We start from the raw sequence: 19,613 nt of genomic DNA, 5'->3' as shown, positions 1-19,613 counted from the left end.
CCAAGTTGGGTTCCCTGCTCAGCGGGGAGCCTGCTTCTCTCTCTGCCCCTCCCCTCCTCATTCTCTTTCTCTCTTCTCTCTCTCTCAAATAAATGAATTCTTTAAAAAAAAAAAAAAAGAAAGAAAGAAAAGAAAGAAGAATGGTCTAGTCATTTACCTAGCAAGAATCAATTTCCCTCCATCCTTTGCCCCATCCCTCCCACCAAGTCCTTCACACCATGTGTACCGGTCAACAGGTGATGCTCTCATCCCCTCCCCCTTGCCCGGGCTGCTCCCACCTCCACGCTTTGGCTAGTGTTTTCCCTTTACCACCCCACCCCCTGCCCAACCTTCCAAATCCCAACTACCCCAGGCTCCACGGCCATTCCTGACCACCCTCCACAATCACCCCTCCCAGCCGAGTGTAATTATCACACCTTGGAAACTCTGGCACACCTGGAACTTCTCCTTTATCGTATCAGGACTCACATTCACCTGTTGCTACTGAGGACTTGCTACTGCCCTTGTCCTCTTCCCAGAGCTAGATCATAAGCCCTTGAGGTCAGGAGCCCTGTTCTGCTACCGTCTTTAACCCAGCACTGTTTCTGGGACTCAATGAATGTCTGAAATGAGTGAAGCTACATTGTTTGGTCAATCCCAACCCTTGCGTCAGAACTGCTCAGGGCTCTCTTGAGAAATGTGTCTTCTCAGTGCCAACTCAGCGGACTGACTTAAGACAGTGATTGACAGAAGAAAATGGCCAGAAAAATGCAACACGGAAGATTAGATTAAAAGGGATGAAGAATGAACTGGTTCCAATAATAATTCAAGGAAGGGGAGGGTTGCGGGTGGAGGCTGACTAGATGCGTGTTGATAATTGTTCAAGGTGCATGACGGTGACGGGTACATGGAGGTTCATTTTCCCACTCTCTCTACTTAGGTATATATTTGAAAATTGTGTGATGAAAATACTCGAAGATGAAGGCAAAGGAGAAGCAGCAGCAACAGTTGGTTTGCAGACATAGAGGAGGCCCCGGGCCCAGGTATGAGAGAAAGGCTTGGGATGCAGGTCTCTCTCCCTCCGGGTACCATCCTTCCCTGTGGCCACACTCCTGTCGTCCAGGCTCTTCTCCTTCCAAATCTATACATGCCCCCCACTCATTTATATGGCCCCCACGCTCAGACCCTTGGCCCAAGTAATGCCATCCCAGGCTCTGCCTCTTGGGTATTGCCCCACGTACTAGGACATTCTTGGACGGGAACGGGAGCCCCTTGGAGCCAGTCTCTACTTCAGCCAATCTGGTTGGCAAACCCTACCCCGTGGGTGTGATAAGTCACACGTGGAGATCTTCTGGGACGTAAAGTCCTTGATGTTTCTTAATCCACACCAAGTACAGTCCCCTATGAGCAAGAACTTGCCACAGTTTCCAGGAGACACCTCAGTGGAAATTTCTCCACTCTGGAAGGCTTCCCATAGCAGTGGAGGCTAGCGCAGACCACCCTCTGCCCAGAAAGACCAGTTCTATTCTAAAGGAGCCCTCTGAGGATCATCCCCATGGCTGTGATTTTCCAGTGAGTCACGACAGTCAGATCATAACATTCATTGCAGCCAAGATGCACAGAACGCCATGGTGCTTTCCTACTCAAGTCTTCCCTAAACAAGTCATGACAGCCACACTGATGATGTGCAACCAGTTTTAGGGATAAACAAGCCTGACAGCCTCCAACAGGACAGCTCAAGTTTCTCTTCCCACTCCCTTGCTAGCGCTTTCCTACTTCCAGAAGACCATTAAAAGAATGATATTTGTAATGTAGATGAGGTCAGTCTTTTTGCACAATGTTGACAGACAGGAGGAAGATTCCAGAGAGAAATGCCACAGCAGCAAATGAATATAAATGATGCTTTTCTACTTTGTGTTTATAAAATGCCTTTTGTACCAGAATCTCAAAGCGCTCCAGGACGCAAGGCTTTGACTGGCACATTCAACTCGGGGTAAACGTGAATGGCCAGAGCTCCTCAAGTCATTTGTGATAAGAAAGAACAAAAGTCCAGACATTCTAAAAATTCAATATCCTTGCCTTCTGGGTAGTAAATAAAAGTGTGCAGATGGATAATGACATCTGTGGATGTCACACATCGGCTCTGTTTCCTAGGGAGAAAAAATGTAAATAAATATGTAAAAAATTGTCATATGTGGATAACACCCGTGGTTCACCCAGTGGTTACCAGTCAGACCAACGTCTGCGTGCCATGGATTCTGTTACTGGGTGCCTTGTGACTGCATGACACCGAGAAAGTAAAGTATATCTTTGCCATGACCATGAGAAGACAAATACAGAAACGTTTAGTTAAAAGGTCTGTCCAGTCAGTGACTTTGACATCTGATGCTTTGGCACTAAGTGATACCTTCTTTTTGTTCTCTCCACTGGTGTCACTGCTTAATCGCTAAATGATTCATTAGGGTCTGCAAAGGCCAAACCCTTAACTAGAAAGGCAGAGGGGACCCACAGGCAGTGCCTGACTGTGGGATTGATTTGAAAGTTCATTTGAGAATTCCTTTCTTCTCACTCTTTCTCGAAAGTGCGAAGGAGCGTGCACAGTGTGAATAACCCCTCAGGCTCCAGCCACCAAAGAGTTGTCTGAAGAGCAGACGTTAGTGACTTTGAATCTGTTCTTAGGATTCGTTTAGGGTTCCAGTCAGCTTCGGAGAAGAAAACTCACAAAGGCCAAGAACACGTCTGCTGTGAAAGTAATAGCTAGCAGAGACGACCTGTCCCTACAATCACTTGCATTGTGTTCTGAAAGTCAATGCTAGTAGCTTACGAAAGAATTTCAGTTCTTCCAGTATCTAGAAAAAGAACCCCTGAAAGTGCAATCGAAATGGCTTCTAAAGAGTTTCAAATAATTTGCTTTAATGTTATTAGTCTACAGAAGAGCAATTAAATAATTATCACCTAAATGAAACAAGCTATCGTGTAGTTTTCACCAAGAGGGTGTTGCTATTACACTGGTAAAGGGTACCTCCAAGTTTTCATTGTCTTACACTTTAAAATTTTTCTACTCTTGTCAGATTAAAGTGTAAAGAAAATACAGATCACTAACTTGATAACTGTTCTTGACTTAAAGAGCAGCTGGCATGTGGCTTTTGGTACCATGGTGTGTCTAAAATAGTCTTTCTAAAAACAGCATTCTACAAACTTTCTTATCACACACTGTTATTAGTTTCAAAATGTTCTGAACATGCAGCCCCAATGTATGCGATGTAATTTGTAAATTACATCATAGCAGTAATACATTAGTATCAAAACACAAAAGTAGAAAATAATCAATACTTAACATATTTTTTTTTTAAATTTTTTTTTTTTTAAGATTTTATCTACCCATTTTGACAGAGAGAGAGAGATCACAAGCAGGCAGAGGGGCAGGCAGAGACAGAGAGAGGGGGAAGCAGGCTCCCCGCCGAGCAGAGAGCCCGACGTGGGGCTTGATCCCTGGACCCTGGGATCATGACCTGAGCTGAAGGCAGAGGCTTTAACCCACTGAGCCACTCAGGCGCCCCAACATATTTTAATTTATTGACTGCAAATGAGTTCTGTTCCACTAATATTCTTTAAAAGAGAGTAAAGTGGTCAAACAGGTTTATTTTTGTGGCTCTAGTTTGAAAACTTGGTGACAGAACAACTTGAAGTGTCCTTCTAAGTTCAGTTTATTTTAAAACAGGGTTTGAATGGTTGTCATTACTTAAAATAGCGCAAGAGATAATAAACTAACTAGGAAGAATCCCATTGTCTCAGAGCTTTCCAAGTCAAACTGTCATTTCAACTGTCTCCGCACATGAGGCAAACATTGTAACTGAGATTTGGTTACATTTCCATCTTCGTTGAGTCCATCCATCTTTCCTACACACCAATTGTATGGTTTCAAGGAATAATTCAGAGATTGTAAGTTGTCTTACATGCAATTTGTTTACTCATTCATTCGTGAGGAAGAAAGGTCAACAGACTGTTGTCAAGGAACAAAATTAAAAACAGGCCGAATGAGAGAGAGAGAAAGAGAGAGATTGAGAGAGGGAGAGGAAAGCTCTTGCTGGCAGCTGGGGAGAGTGAAGCTGGCAGCACATTTTTGGGGTAAACAAATCAGTTGGTGGCTGACAAAGAGATCGGTCCGGGCATTCTGAGTAGGCCAAGGAGTGGTATTGAGGAAAACAATTAAGACATGGATAGGTTTTCCCAAAGCCTTAAGAGTGTGGCTGAGAACCACGGCGGGCTTGCTGTCTCTGTATGAGGTCGGCTCTGCTGTCCCCCTTTGGTTAGATGCTGCCCAAGGTAAACCAAACCTGCACCCCTGTTCTCCTCGATATACTTAAACTCCATTTGGAGGATTTGTAAAAGAGGTGAGACATTTCAGCTCTTAAGTTGACTGCAGACATTAATTTTTAATAAGCAGCGTAGGTCATTTTCAGCAACAAAAGCGCACGATGTCGGAAAGATTTGCAAACATCTATTTTCAAAAGTGCTCTCTCCATAAGATAAAGTTTAAAAAAAAAAAAACCGTGTCTTTCTCATTTGCTGTTAAACCATCACCTTTCTCTCAAAGGGACAGATTAAGCCTGTCTATTCTTGTGAAATTTTCAACTAAAGCATCTTAATGATGGCTACTTGTCACCCCAGAAAAGGATGAGGAAATGTGGGACACTTTTTATAAAGTATAGTAACTCATTTTCTAAGCTTGACAATTCTTTTAAGTGCTTTGCCACACGATAATCTGTAAACTGTGTGTGGTATATAAGATTTTCAAGGTCGCCTCTCATCATGGAATTCTGAAAAAATTGTCCTAAAGGCCTTGTTTTGTCACCAGATTTAATCATGTGGACAGTATCTAATAACCCATCTGAGCCACCATAAACTGGCATACTACGGAGTGGTCCCCAGACACCCAGTGCCCCTTGCTGGGGCATATGTCTTCCCTACCATATGGGTGCTACACTTGGCTGTGTATCTCGTTTGGGCAAAAAAAAAAAAAAAAAAAAGGTGAGTGGCAGCGATGTTTGTCACTCCTTTTGTTTGTTTGGTTCGGTTTGGTGTGTGTGGGGGGGTGGGGTGGGGTGTGTGTGTGTGTGTGTGTGTCCCTGATCAGAAGCTTTGGGAACTGGTTTACAGGTTGTACCTCTCTTGGTTGTATCACTCCGACAGACATTGCTCAGGATGGTCTCATCAGTCTGGTTCACAGAGTAAAGATCACGTGGACTAGTGCAAGGATGTCCCAAATTCTGCCTGGGACACACTTCCACTAAATATTTGGGATGTTCTTACCCTTAAGAATTTGTTCATAGTTTACCTGAAATTCAAATGTAACTTACCATCCTGAATTTCACCTGGGGACCCTAATTGTAAGTCACTGCATTTGGGAATCGCTTGTTTTGGCTGCAAAACCCAGTCTTCCATGACTGATATACCATCTGACCATGGCCCAAGGAAGGGTGCCTGCGTCAGTCTGCATATCAAGTACTAGGAAGGCTTAATTTTTGCCTTAGTTTTCAGATTAAAAAGAAGTTCTGGTTCTTCCCGAAAGCCAGCAGAATGTCTGTAGAGATCCCTGTTCTAAACTGTGGTCACCAGCAGCAGTGGTCAGATGCTGGAACCTTGCTAAAAATGCAGATTCTTGGCACTACCTTAGAATACCAATTTTGAATCTGGAGATGGCTGGAGGATCTACTGGTTTAACAAGTTCCTTGGGTGATTTTGAGACAAACTAAAGGTCCAGTGGCCTGTGTCTGCATTTCAACTTTCTTTAAGACTGTGTGGGAGTCAGGGACTCAACCCCTTTTGCTGTTAAACTAGTTTTGTGTGATGTTCAACAAGTCAATTCTGTCCTCCTTTCCGGAGTGCACTGTTCATCTACAGAGGGATGGGATTGGCTCAGATCATCTCAATCTCTCTTCTAGCTCTAAAAGTCCAGAACAAGGAGTCAGAAACCCAGGGCCTTCTAAGGTTCTGTGGACAAAGTAAACAAGTGAGGGTGGGTAGGTGTAGACACTAGGTCGTGCAGGGGACCGTGGCACTTTGCAAGGCACGAGCCCCATTCTAAGTGGTCCCTGTATGTTTTCTGTTTTGCGGGCAGAACTCCCAGGTCCTAGGCACGTCTCCCTTGCATAGAACCATAACGTTTTTTTGAAAGATATTATTTACGTATTCATTTATTTATTTGAGAGAGAGATTGAGAGAATGATTGGGGGAGGGGCAGTAGGAGAAGCAGACTCCCCGCAGAGCGGGGAGCCCCATACAGGAGTCAATTTCAGGACCCTGGGATCACAACCTGAGCCAAAAGCAGCTGCTTAACTGACTGACCCACCCAGGCAGTAAACATTTTTGACAAGATTTCTAATGTTGCTCTGGAAAAAACTGTGTGCTGCGAGTAACTAAGCAAATTTATGTCTGGCATTTCTCTGAAATCATAACGTGTGCTGGGAGGATGAGATTTGTAAGTGCAGTCTAACCTGCAGATTGTTTTAGAATGGAACTGGTGTGAAGACTAACTTTAATAATTAATGACTGACACCACGATAGTTTGGAGAGACTTCATTAAACCTTTTCAGCTTTGATTTTGCAGATTAAACAAAAATTGGAGCCAACAACATTGTTTTTATGTCTCAAACACTTTGATAAGCATTTTAAAAGTCTGTCATACTAGTTATTTTACCTACATTGCCTAAGGGCTAAAACAGTTCAGTGGGCTGGTGCTGTGCCTGGTGTTGGTAAAACAGGTGATCAGATGGGACACTAGCCCTCGAGGAGCTCACAGGTGGCAAGAGAGGCAAATACATAGAGCTAGTTTTTCTATAAAGTGGCAAGTGCAGGGTAAAGCGACATACAAACTTTGGGAACAAAGAAAGGGACCCTAAGGGTTAAGGAGGGGGAGGTGTCAGGAGAGACTTTTCAGGGACGCTATCTGAGATGAGTCTTGAGGAATAAGCCAGGTGAGGAAGGGAAAGGTGTCCGAAGCAGGGGGCAACACCGGTAAATACAGACTGCTGGAACAACCCGCTGAAGCAGAGAACTGTAAGCCGTTTATTCATTCAACAAACATTTCCTACGTGGTGAAAACAGCAGGTGCTGGGGAGCCCGGTAAACACCTGAGAGTGCTGATTGGCTACAGGAACGGACACCTACCAACAAAGCAGAGCAGGCCCTAGGTGATGGAGCACATCCTGAGCGGCAGGAAGCAGCGGGACAGGGAAGGAGGCAGAGGGCAGACATTGATACCATACAAAAAGAAACATAAATAAGCTTCTTGAAATGTGAAATTCTGAAGTAATGATCCATGTTACCCACAACATTAAATTTCAATCACTTACATCAGAAACAATGATAACTCACTATCTCTCTCTCTCTCTCTCTCTCTCACACACACACACAGCACTTAAAAGTGTGTACAGAAGAAAAGAGAGCAATTAACAAGCACTTGGTTAGAAGAATGGATCAACTCTCTGTAACTCAGAGGTACCCGGTTTCTCTTGCCTTCAGGAATCCCCCTCCATTACTGTCTATACTTTGCTGGTTCTAGTCCTGGGAGCGGCCTCAGGAAAAACCAGTCTCCCCTCAGGTCCTGGGAGTCACTGGTAACCTCCCTACCCTGAAGACCCTCTCTGCCCCAGGACCCTTTCTGTAGCTGACCTCTTTTTCTATGCTGCATTTCTGGCTCTCTTTCACTCCTCTCTGCCCTTTCTTTCTTGCTTTCTTCCTTTGCTTCTTTCTTTTTCTTCTGTTTAAAATATTTATTTGAGAGAGAGAGAGAAAATGTGAGGGTTGGGGGGAAGGAGCAGAGGGGAGAGAGACTCTCAAGCAGACTCCATGCTGAATGAGGAGTTCTACATGGGGCTTGAGATCACAATCCTGAGATCATAACCTGAGCCACTGAAATCAAGAGTCAGATGCTTCACCAACTGAGCCACCCAGGCACCCCCTCTCTGCCTTTTCACAGGCCATTTCCGGCACATTTTCCCACTAAGCAACATCACCAAGGAAGGGTTCAGGAACCTGCTTCTCAGGAAGCCTGCAATGTATTTGAGTCCTGAAAAAAAGAATTACTGATACCTCAGAAAATCCCTTCTTACAAAAAATTATAAGTTTAATAAAAATTATGTTTTATGATAAAATAATGCATAATCAGAAAGAAAAATGGAAAACTAAACTTTGAAGAATTAATTTTAAATCACTTCATCTTACCACTCAGAGACTTTTTATGGACATAGACACAGGCAAAAGATATTCTTTAAAAATTAGGATCATAATACATATTTGCTTTTTAAATTTTTATCATTTAACATCATATGTACAACTGAAATGTTCTTGAACATTTCTGAAAAAGAAGTTAATAGTTGCACAAGTTAATGGTACTCTATACCAGGGGCGCCTGGGTAGCTCAGTGGGTTAAAGCCTCTGCCTTCCGCTCAGGTCATGATCCCAGGGTCCTCGGATGGAGCCCCACGTTGGGCTCTCTGCTCAGCAGGGAGACTGTTTCCTCCCCTCTCTCTGTCTACTTGTAATCTCTCCCTGTCAAATAAATAAATAAAATCTTTAAAGGAAAAAAAAAAGGTACTCTATACCAAAAAAGACTTAATCATCTTCCTAATGCTAGATAACTTGAGTTCATTTTTTTTACTACAATAAATGTATTGCCTTGCAAAAAAAGGACTTTACAAAATATAAAAAATGATAACTACCAAAATCAATACACGTTGAAGTGTCTACAAAATGTACTATTATGTATAATTCATTGTTAAATATAATTCATAAGAACGTTTCGTTACATTTGAAAACAAATTGCAAATCGAGCTTCCTCAGTCACAAGGATGTCACAAGGACGTGTGACTATGCACATAGTTATCAGAGCCCAATGTAAGTTACAAGTTGAGATAGCCAAACACTGCAAGGCAGAATTAATTTTTCAAAAGGTTTCCAATGTTTTGCCACAAAACAAAGCAAGTTTTTATGAAGGATGTGGCTGCATTTATGCTTGATATGGCAGTAGATGAGGATTCTGAGCAGAAGAGATCCTAGCGTCTCCCAAGCTTTCACATGGCGCTGGCCGTTCCTCTACGTCCAGACTACTCGAAGCACTGGCATCATCTCCTGGAAGTCTGTTGGAAATGCAGACTCTCAGGTCCATCCCAGACCTACTGAGTCAGAAGGCGCATGTCCACTAGATCTCCAGGTGTTTCCCGCGCACGTTAACGCTGGACAAGCCCCAGGGCCACCCAGAGAGCCCCTTGCTAGCTCCCTGGGGCCTCACAAGTTGGCAGCCTTTCCGCCCGTGCTTCCCGAGTCACTAGGCAAACGCGGCACCTTGAAAAACCCTGTGGAGGTGCGACCGCCTTCGAAACGCGTCGGTTCCGTAAAGGCGGAAGGCCACCAGTCTGACCCTCGGGCCCACGGGCCCAAACCCGCTTTGTGATGCGCGAGCAGGACGCCAAGCCGGGGCGCGCCGGAGTCTGCACCGCCCCTCACCTGGGCCCCTGATCTCTCCCTTCCTGGGGCTGTGAGCCCGTCTGTAAGCCGGTGGGGGCACGGAAGGCCGCGGAGGCAGGAGCGCTAACACCTCGCTACTCTATTTTACTGGAACGGCTGGTTACGAGACTGCGTGCGGTACTTCCCCGCCCGCGCTGCGACAACCTCGCCGAAGCCGACATCCCGGAGCCCAGGTCGCCAGAACTGTTTGCCCACAAAGGCTAGAGACGTGCAAGGGGTGGAGCCTGGGAATCAGCTACCGCGAGACGTGGTCCCCTGAGGAGGCTCCCACAGGCGCAGGCGCACTACACCTCCTGCCCCCGCCGCGAACGTGGCTTCTTCCACCCGGGAAGACGGGGCTGGGCCTCTGGCACAAAGATCGCGAGATTTGGGCGCGTCACCGCGACTCCTTCCGGTCAGAGACCGGAAGTTCAGTGAGCGGGGGCGTCCCTGGCGCTTGCTTCGCTGTGCTGCGGCGCCGCTGGGCCCGGTTTCTGTCGCGCCTCCTCGCATCCCGTTCCGCCTCGCCTGCCCTGGGCCGAGGTGATGGGGGACTCCAAGGAGGGTGGAGCGGAGTCTCCGCCGGCCGGGGCCGCTGCTCGGGAAGGGCTCAGCCTCCTGTCCCAGGGAGAATCCGAGGAACCTTCTGCACAGGTGAGTCGGTCCTGGGGCTGGACCTGCAGGGCTCCGGGGGCTGCGGGCCCGCTCCGCGAGGGCGGCATGTTACGGTTCCCGGAGGCTGCTGGTGCCTTGTGTGCGTCTCCCGGACAGTCCGCCAGCCGGAGTGGAAGCCCCCGTGTCTGTGACCTGGCGGTCGGGTATTTGCATCCAAGTCACTCGTCTCAAAAGCGGTTCTGGCTTCCCACTCGGTTATAACCGACGGGCAAGTTAGGCACGACCTCGGCCGTCAAGGAGCGGGAGTACGTGGTTCCACAGTGTGGCCCAGTCGTGCAGAGCTGCAGGGAAGAGAGCGGGTGCCGGGGGGCGCCCGGCGAAACGGGGTCGAGGTAACCCTTGAAGGGTTCATAGTATTTGCCGGGCCGAGAAGGGACTGAGGGAAAGGCTAAGATCGTGAACTCGCACACTGAGCTTGCTCGGGGGTGTGCAAGTGAGGAGTGTGAGGCGCCTCCAGCGCCTTCCCGTGAAGGCAGAGGCTCAAGAGTGTGTAATGACCCAGCGAATCAACTCCGAAACGTTTGCTTGAAAACAGGAAAGCCCCGGGGGCGCCTGGCTGGCTGAGTTAGTGGAACGAAGGATTCTCGGTCGTGAGTTCAAGCCGCACGTTGGGCGCAGAGGTTGCTTAAAAAAACAGAAACAAAAACGCCGCAGATATCCTACCACAAAAGACTTTCTAAATGATATGTTACTGAAATTACAATAGTACATCTTTAATAACAGAGGCTTTTACCAAATTTTGCATTTTGTTAATGGGATTCTATGGACTGTCCTTGGCTTTTGCGTGTCCACTGTCTTAGCTGATCACCATAACCATTGTACTTCCTGACTCACGTTTTTCTTTGAAATTGTGTGAAAAAGAGCTAAGTAAATGTGACAGTGTGTGCTTGAGTTTATTGCTGTTGGAAGGGTGTGGCATATATTCTTGTGAAGCCTGATGTGTGGTGGGGTTTTTTTTTTCTTTTTATAAAGGTGGTATTTTTAATTTCTAGCAGTGTTATTAAAGTTTCGTTCAATGTGTTAATTAGGGATCAGCTTTATTTCTTGGAGGCAATGAAGTGAAGAGCCGAGCTGTGGTGAAATACTCTTCTGCCCCTCCTCGAACAGCATTTGCACGCCTTGAAGAGAAAACAGACTTGAAACTCCCACCTGCCAACTGGTTAAGAGAGAGTGCCAAACTAGGGCCGGCAGGAACTACCATTCTTGGCAATAGTAAGAAAAGCAAGCCATTTTCAAGGTAAATGTCCATCAGTGACATTTTTTCCTGTCTCTCAACAGCCCCCCTGCCAGCCCTCAGACTCTGATGTTGCTTTTTTGGTTTAAGTTGTAATGCTCACCATCTTGGTGAGATTTCTTTTGAGAAAAAGACTTTCAAAGGGACTTTCAAAGTCCCTCCCCGCAGTGGGATTGTATTCTCATGCGAAGGCGTCAGGTGCATGTGCTTCTTTCAGGTCTGCAGCCTGTTATTAACAAAGCTGAGTTTTGACCATTTAAATTCAATCAGCTGTTTTATTTTTAGCCAATCAGGGTACCTTTTGAGTATATGAATACAAAGAATCGGGGTGGCACAGGAGGAGGAGAACCCTTAACACTACTGAATCTGCCCTGTAGAGTTTTTCATGAAATGGTGGTGGATGATTTCATCTGAAAAAGCCTGATACAGAAACTGAGCATTTTTCGGTGACTTACACCACCCTTGACTTTGACACTTGCTGAGACAGTTGCTGGAAGTTCTGCTGGTGGTATTTAAGTGTGAGAGAGTGGCCTGGGTTCTTATAGAGAAGAATATACTAACATTCATATTCTTGTAGACGATTTAATGTGTAGGACACTCTTTTTTTCCCTCTGTATAACTGAACCTAAAATATGTCCACATAACCTAGCAAGAGCCATAAATACGTTAAAAGCTAATGAGTTAGTAGCTTAGAGATTATCCTAGTGCTTCCAAAGGTAAAAATTATATTTGCATAATGTTGTTTGTAGCATTATTTATACCAGCAAAAAGTCGGAGATAGTCCAAATATTTTCTTTTAGAAGAATGGCTTAATCAGTTATCAGTCAACTAAATTAAAAATTATAAAGTCATTTAAATTTTAGTTTAATTGACCATGTGCAAACATGTGCCAAGTACTTTATATGTTTGTCTCATTGACTTTTCACAACAACCCTTTGAGTTAGGTTCTGTTAACTAATTTTCCACATGGGAGAACTGAGACTTAGAAAGGCTAAGTAACTTGCTTAGCCTGCATGGTCAGTCATCAGAGCATGCTTTGAAGTGAGGCAGTCCTAAGTAAGTGTTCTGATCCTCTGCCATTTACTGACTGGAAAATGGTGACATCAGCTGCTTTTCAGGCTTAGAGATTGTAGACGTGCCTCACGTGGCACCTGACACAACATTTTTTTTCTTTTCTCCTTCGGGCTGAATTGAGGTCATGTTCTTCTTTTCCCCTAAAACTGTAGTATATGAACTAGCAACACAGTCCTAGAGACTAAAATCCTGATAAATGTTTCTACTTATATTTTTCTTATCTCTTCACCTAAAAAGTATAATATCTTAAACTGATTTCTCTCGGAGATTTTTTTGGGGGATTTGTAATTACAAAAAAAGAAAGTAATTGTTAATTTTTTTATTCTAGATGCTTCCTATTAATTGCTTCTAATGATTATTACCGTGTTTTATCAAATTAAAGATGTGATTGATTTAAATCTTGTAACCATGAAGAAGGAAAAACTTCAGTTCTAATGTTGATAGGCATATTGATTGCAGAGATATAAGAATGTGGAAAATGGGTATCCTGGAGGTGATGGAATAGTGTATTCTCTTATAAACTCTACTTGTTTCGTCACGAGCATGACCTTTGTGGCCTTTGTTCCCTTCATTAGCTTTGGTATGGCATACGACTTTATTGATTCTGTGGGAAATGATGTGGACGTTGTCTCTGACTCTGAAGTAAGTGTGCTTATTGAAGAATGTACTTGCGGTGTTTATGTTAGGGATTTATAACGTTCTCTGTTCTGTAGTCTTGAAAAATTGCTGATGAAATAAGATACAACTGTTTGATGATCAAATACCTTTTGTGTTAAAAAGTAACATTCTTCCACATCTCCTTTCAAAAAGGAAGGAGTGACACCCAAAACACAGGCAGTGATAGTAATTAATATCGGTGGTTGTGTTTTAATAATAGCAATTACAAGTCATTGAAATGTTTGGGATGATTTCTATAATGTTACCAGTTGAGAATTAGAAATGATACTTAAGGCAAAATCTATTGCTCCTTAGTTGGTCAGTTTTATCTGATACGCTAAAAGCCTAGGTCAGTGCAAAAGTGACCTGTACACACTTAACTTTAGGAAATTCCATTTTGTAAAAATAAATGTTTGCCCACCATTTACATTAAAATAGGATGACTGCTAAAGTGTAAGTGATTCTGGTTTTAAAGGTTCGTCTCCCATGTGTTTGTGTTTAGCTCTTTGTGTACAGTAGTTTATATAACCTTAGGAAAATAAAGTTTCTTACGCTTTAAAATTGAATGAAGTTAAAATTTGAAAGAGTTCAGGTCACACTAAAAAGGTCTTTTTAAACTGTTTTTCCTCTTAATTTTTTAAAGAACATAAAAAAGCTGCTGAAGATTCCCTACAGCAAGTCCCATGTAAGCATGGCCGTCCACCGCATAGGAAGGACTCTCTTACTCGATGAGTTAGATATTCAGGAACTCTTCATGAGATCATCTCAGGTAATAACTTGTGGTGGAAAAACAACCATTTAAGCACTGTTAACAACTTAAGGGGACTAGAAATACCATTTCAAAGAAAGACTGAAGCGGAAACGTGGTTCAGCAGTTCAGCAACTGAGAAATGAGATGGTTCGTGGAATATAAAGAAATTTTAATTAAAAAAAATAGAAAACAGAGTGAATAGGGAAGAAACTTATTTTATTTATAACCAACAGCCAGGATTCTTGCAAAGAAAAGGATGAAGCCAACGGAGAAAGTTGTGAAAAATCAGAAATCTTAGAGGATTTTTTAGCTGAATTTTTTGAAAAATTCTTTGGTGTCTCCATTAAAGAGATTCTCTTGAAACATAACTGCCAGGAAATGTGAAAAATGTTAGAAATAATTCCTATGAATACATGGTTATTAGTATTAATTGGTTCACTTAAAGCAGAACTTCTCAAACTGTATTTTGGTAAATGACTTCCCCACTCCCCTCCCCACCGTATGTTGGTGATGGATACTTTTTGAAAAGTGTTAACAACAACGTTTCAGTGTCTCAAGGCTTACTCTCCATTTCTGTACTCTGACTGGGGACTGTTGGCAGATCAGGGTGTATGTATGCTTGTCACTGGTCAAGTTCTTGGGATGTGACAATGAGTAAATCACAAGTCCTTCTTTCCTGGCAGCTTACAGTTTTGGCGTTATAAACACACACAGATAATTTCAATATGATATGCATACTGGAGCTTCTTCCAGGTGCCAAGGAACATGGTAGAAAGAAAAACCACTTCTCTTAGCCTGGCTCAAGGAGAAGAGGAAGACAGCTTTCCCTAAGGAGGTGATAGGGATTAAGTCAAGAAAGATAGTGTTTGAGTATGTGTTTATGAAATAGTATTTTAAAAATAGAGTATTTTTTGTAAAAGGGTAACAAATGTTTTGATTACAGGTTTGTTGTATTTATCGTTTTCTTTTGTTACTCAGACTGGTGATTGGACATGGCTGAAAGAGTTTTATCAAAGACTCATTGATCAGAAGTGGCAGAGGAAGAAGAAAAGCAAAGAACACTGGTATCAGAAAGCTATTCTTTCCAAGTTTTTATATTACAGGTACTTGGCTACTTTATTTTCTATCTTTAGGAAGATGAAATTCTATTCTGAAATTGAATTTTAAGCTAGTAAAAGTAAGTTGTGTAACTATTGATATTTCAATGCCTTCTGTTCCTTTTTAAAATAAGATTTATGGTTGATATGGAATTTAGCTTTAAAAAACTGGTAGACTGTCACATAAAGTTAACTTTAGTAACAATGTGATGTTTTTATTTCTGGTTTGGCCAGTATCAATGGTGATGGAGCCGCTCAGCCCGTCCCATCTGCTGCAGAACAGCAGGAATCATCCAGTTCAGATCAGACAAATGATTCGGACGGGGCTTCGTGGCCCGCCCCCTTTGAAATGCCTTCTTCAGTTTCTGAAGACCCCAGTGCTTCCAGTCAGGTTAGTTAGTACTTAGATGTTAATTCAGTAAACTCATTTAAGAAGACAAAACAAATGATCTTGTTAATAAAAATGGAAGAACAGGAGTCAAGAATACTTTTTTAAAAGTTTTCAAAATAGGATTTGTAAAAAAATATTATGAATAGCTAGATAACGTTTTTAAAATTAATTTGAAGTATTTAAAGATTTTTACTGGCATTCAAAATAGCTTACCTGTGTAAACACATTGGTCTATGGTGTCTATTTAATGACACCATAGGTGTCATTAAAACACCAGGTCTATGGTGTCTTTTTAATAAGCTTTTTTAATAAGCTCTAGTGTCTAGTGTCTATTTAATGCCTCTTATCAATACTGATTATCTCCTTGGAGTCATAAAACTATTATATAATACAGTGATAGAAACTATTTTAGGGGCGCCTGGGTGGCTCAGTGGGTTAAAGCCTCTGCCTTCAGCTCGGGTCATGATCCCAGGGTCCTGGGATTGAGCCCTGCATCGGGCTCTCTGCTCAGCGGGGAGTCTGCTTCCGCCCTCTCTCTGCTTGCCTACTTGTGATCTCTCTCTCTGTCTCTCTGTCAAATAAATAAATAAATAAATTTTTTAAAATCTCAAAAAAAAAAAAAAACTATTTTAAGCTTTAGACTTACAGTGAATGCCTATCAAATACTGAGACTCACAGGCCTGTTTGTAACTTAATACTGACCTTCTTACCTTAATTTTTTGATTGTTAAGCCTAAAATTGCCCTTAAGATTTTCTGGATGAAGTTCCTGAGACTTAACCCACATTAATATTGTAAAGTTTTTAGAAAGGAAGGAGGAGTAGTATATCTGTTTTGTCTCTTGTATTCTTGGTCTTTTTCTTATTTCTTGTTTAGTTTTTGTCTTTACTGTGTCTATCAAAGAGTAAAGTAACTGAATCTATGTAAATTTATGCATGTCTGTTTTTAGGAAAACATATTGACAAAGTCGAAGATAAAAATAAGATCTTTGGTTAATTGTGTTTTTCCTCTAGCTGTGTGTTCTCACATATTGAACATTATTTGTCCAGATTGTTGCTGTCCTCACAAACTGTAGGGTTACAGGAGGCAAATGCATTTAACTTGATTTTAGTTTTAGTAGGTTTTAAGATAGAGAAAGCTCATTAAGCTATGTGATGAATTTAAATTTTTTCCCAAGTTAGGAAAGCTGTAGTGAAAAAGAAGGAAGTAATTACTGTGCAGGTTCACAGAGTGCTCACCTCCAGGAGGGGTGGGTGTTGTGAGAATACGAAGGGGCATGGGTGCTGGGTGCTAGCGCGGTCCAGTGTCATGACCTGGGTGATGATTACATGGATAATTTGCTTTGTAATTAGTCATTTTACTGTGTATGATTTATTTTATGCACTTCCCTGTATGTGATTATATTGCACTAATGGAGTTTTTAAAAATTTATTTAGTATTCCTTGACTTCAAAACCCACGTATTACAAAAAGACCACATAACAGAAATACAAATCTCCTGCCATCTATCTGCTCATCTCCCAGCCTTATTATTCTGTTCCTACCTTGTTTAGTACTTACTATGAAAAATCACGGAGGCTTTTGAGAATCTGTAGAATTGTATGCGGAGGAAGTAAGCTGGCGTCTATTTAATCCCTTTTATGCCACGTACTTTAAGCCGTGTATGTGTATATGTGTACGTATATGTTTGTTTTCATCCTTGGGGCTGTATATGTATTCAGTGTTGATAGTACCATTTTATAAGTAAACTGAAGTTCATAAAGAGTAGATGTTTGCTCATGGTCCCACCACTGGGGACATCTGAGGATTTACACCCTGAGCTTCCAGACTTCAGGGCCCTGTTCTGACAGCAGTACTCCACTGCATCCATGCACTCCCACGTGTCTAGAAGGGCCTTGTAAGCAGTGAGGTTGTCAGAACGATGGCCATGGTCCTAAGCAGAACTAGCCTGCCATAAAAAAAAAATCTTCTTTGATGGAGTATTTTATATAACATTATACTGCCTGCATTTCCGATTTGGAGATTGTTGTGCACTCTTACCTCATGAATTCTTATTCCCAAAACTAACCTTGCTAGTTTGAGGCAACTAGTGTTAAGCAGCAGCAGAGTTTCGGTAGATGTCTGTGGTTGGCCTTGGAGCCGGACTTTTATTGAGAACATTGTGACCCAGAGCCCAGACTCGCTAAAGCTGCTACCTCACAAATACAGTTTGGGGATTTGGTCCACAGGTTGATACCTTGTCCGTACAAAGAAATAAAATAAAAAAGCTTGGAGTTCTAGTGGGACTCTTTAAGGAGACTACAAGACAGCAAAAGCACTGAAGATCTCCCCCACCCCCACCCTCACCATACTTGCAGTCGACCTGCTCACTTCACAGGCAGGGGCTGAGCCTGTTAATATGTGCAGAGGTTGGGAAGTAAGAGATGTATGGAATTAACTGTGCACATGTGCACACACACATACCGATCTTGGGATTAAAGGTTTAAAGTGATGTTTCTTTTTTTTTTTTAATTTAAATAATTTTTTGTTAATAAACATATAGGGTATTATTAGCCCCAGGGGTACAGGCCTGTGAATCGCCAGGTTTACCTGCTTCACAGCATAAAGTGATGTTTCTTAAGGCAACTGTCCCTAATGGTTGGAAATTTGAGTGGTACACTGAGTTTACCCATTGTCAAAGGTTCCCTTCCTTAAGTGCTTTCTAGAATATATTCCACAGAATGTATTAAGGATAAAACGTGTTCTGAGATTAAATAAATTTGAGAACATTGGATTTTACAGAGGAGAAGTTGATTTTTCTCTTACAGAACCTTTTAGAGGCTCTTTTTAAAATGTAATAAGCATTGTTACTGTCCAAAAGCAAGCCTGTAGTGAACAGTGGGTTTCCTCTGGAAGGTCTTCACCAAGTGCCCCAAGGACTAGTGTTCTGTGAAGCCCATGTCGGACAATGGCAGACCTCGGGGCTGCTATGATGACCGATGTCTCAAGAATAATACGGCTGGGTGTGCCCGGCTGGCTCAGTCAGTAGAGCGTGTGACTCTTGATCTTGGGTTTGAAAGTTCGAGCCCCATGTTGGGTGTAGAGAGTACTTTAAAATAAAGTCTTTAAAAATATAGGAAAAATAAAAAATATGGCTGAGATGTCTTAGAAATTTTTTAATTCAGTAGAGATGGCATGGGCTGAAATAGCAGTGGTATTCAGATTTAGCCAAAAAAGAAAAAAAAAATCAAAACTTTGAAAGCTTAAAAATAAAATCTTTAATCTTTTTTATTTGAGTAAGATCTAAATGTGATTAGCTTATTAGAATAGTTATAATTAAGAGCTGAAGTAATCCACACGGTGATGAGAGTTCATGATTTGCACATTAGCCCTAAATTCACAAAAGTAGATTTGAGGTTTATGCTTTGAATGTTTAGGGGATACTCTTGAAAAGTAGGCCATTTGTGAGAAATTACGGCAGTAGAGTCACTCCTTATCCTTGCACTTTTCACAGGGAAGTGAGCCTCTTGAACCCTCATACATAGTGGGGCATGTGGCCTCAGCGCCCAAAGAACAAAACCTGACTACTTTATTCAATGACGGGGAGAACAGTCAGGTACGCTTTCTGTGGTGTCCAAATTGGGACACCTGATCCCCAGTCTGCTTTGTCATTTAAAAGCTAGGACTTGTAGGGAAGAAAAGTCCACTTGATCCTGAAAATCACTTTCTAAACATCTCTGTGATCTTATAGCTCTGTGACTTTAATTTACTTTGTCTTCTTTGTCTTACCTTTTTCTAGAATTTCTGTGAATCGTGGGGGGAAATTATGGATCTCCTGTATATTACATGGTAACCTCTCTTATTTTATTTTTAATCAAAGGGTCTTAAAAATGATTTTGTTCGGAATATCTTATGGACATTTGAAGATATACATATGTTAGTTGGCTCCAACATGCCTATATTTGGAGGAGGCAGGTATCCAGCAGTCAGCTTACGTCTCAGGTAAACCAGAATGGTATTTCTTTAGAGTCATTGTTTTATCTGCTTTCACTTAATCTGTTAATCTGTTAATCATCACCTGGGTTTTTCACCTTTCTCCTTGCCCCATGAATTGAATCCGGGCAGGAGTGAGGAAGGGGCTGTTAGCAAATGCTGAAAGCCCTGAGGTTGGGTTTTCATTCATGTCCTTAATGAATGGAGTCAGAGATCTGTTGTACTGGCTTAATCTTGTGTCGGAATTCACAATGTGTGAGAATATAATAGAATTTAACT

The 19,613-nt window shown here is 42.4% G+C and overlaps 1 protein-coding gene across 2 annotated transcripts in view; it reads left to right on the top strand.

Annotated features, from left to right (window-relative positions):
* Nucleotides 1-9,914: 9,914 nt before the first annotated feature.
* EDRF1 (erythroid differentiation regulatory factor 1) overlaps nt 9,915-19,613 on the top strand; it is a 43,026-nt gene continuing 33,327 nt past the window's right edge. Inside the window, exons 1-8 of one of the 2 annotated variants that reach the window (XM_080822842.1) lie at nt 9,915-10,140; nt 11,190-11,398; nt 13,045-13,111; nt 13,770-13,895; nt 14,856-14,980; nt 15,209-15,365; nt 18,856-18,957; nt 19,222-19,343. In XM_080822842.1, coding sequence (XP_080678968.1) covers nt 10,033-10,140; nt 11,190-11,398; nt 13,045-13,111; nt 13,770-13,895; nt 14,856-14,980; nt 15,209-15,365; nt 18,856-18,957; nt 19,222-19,343 — 1,016 coding nt within the window. In that variant the 5' untranslated portion in view covers nt 9,915-10,032. The remainder of the gene's footprint in view (nt 10,141-11,189; nt 11,399-13,044; nt 13,112-13,769; nt 13,896-14,855; nt 14,981-15,208; nt 15,366-18,855; nt 18,958-19,221; nt 19,344-19,613) is intronic. The other variant, XM_080822841.1, reaches the window with a different exon arrangement.

This window comes from Martes martes (genome assembly GCF_963455335.1).
Source record: "Martes martes genome assembly, chromosome: 14".
NCBI classification, from domain to species: Eukaryota; Metazoa; Chordata; class Mammalia; order Carnivora; family Mustelidae; genus Martes; species Martes martes.
The sequence above is the reverse complement of the archived record's forward strand: the minus strand, read 5'-3'. Positions and strand labels throughout refer to the sequence as shown.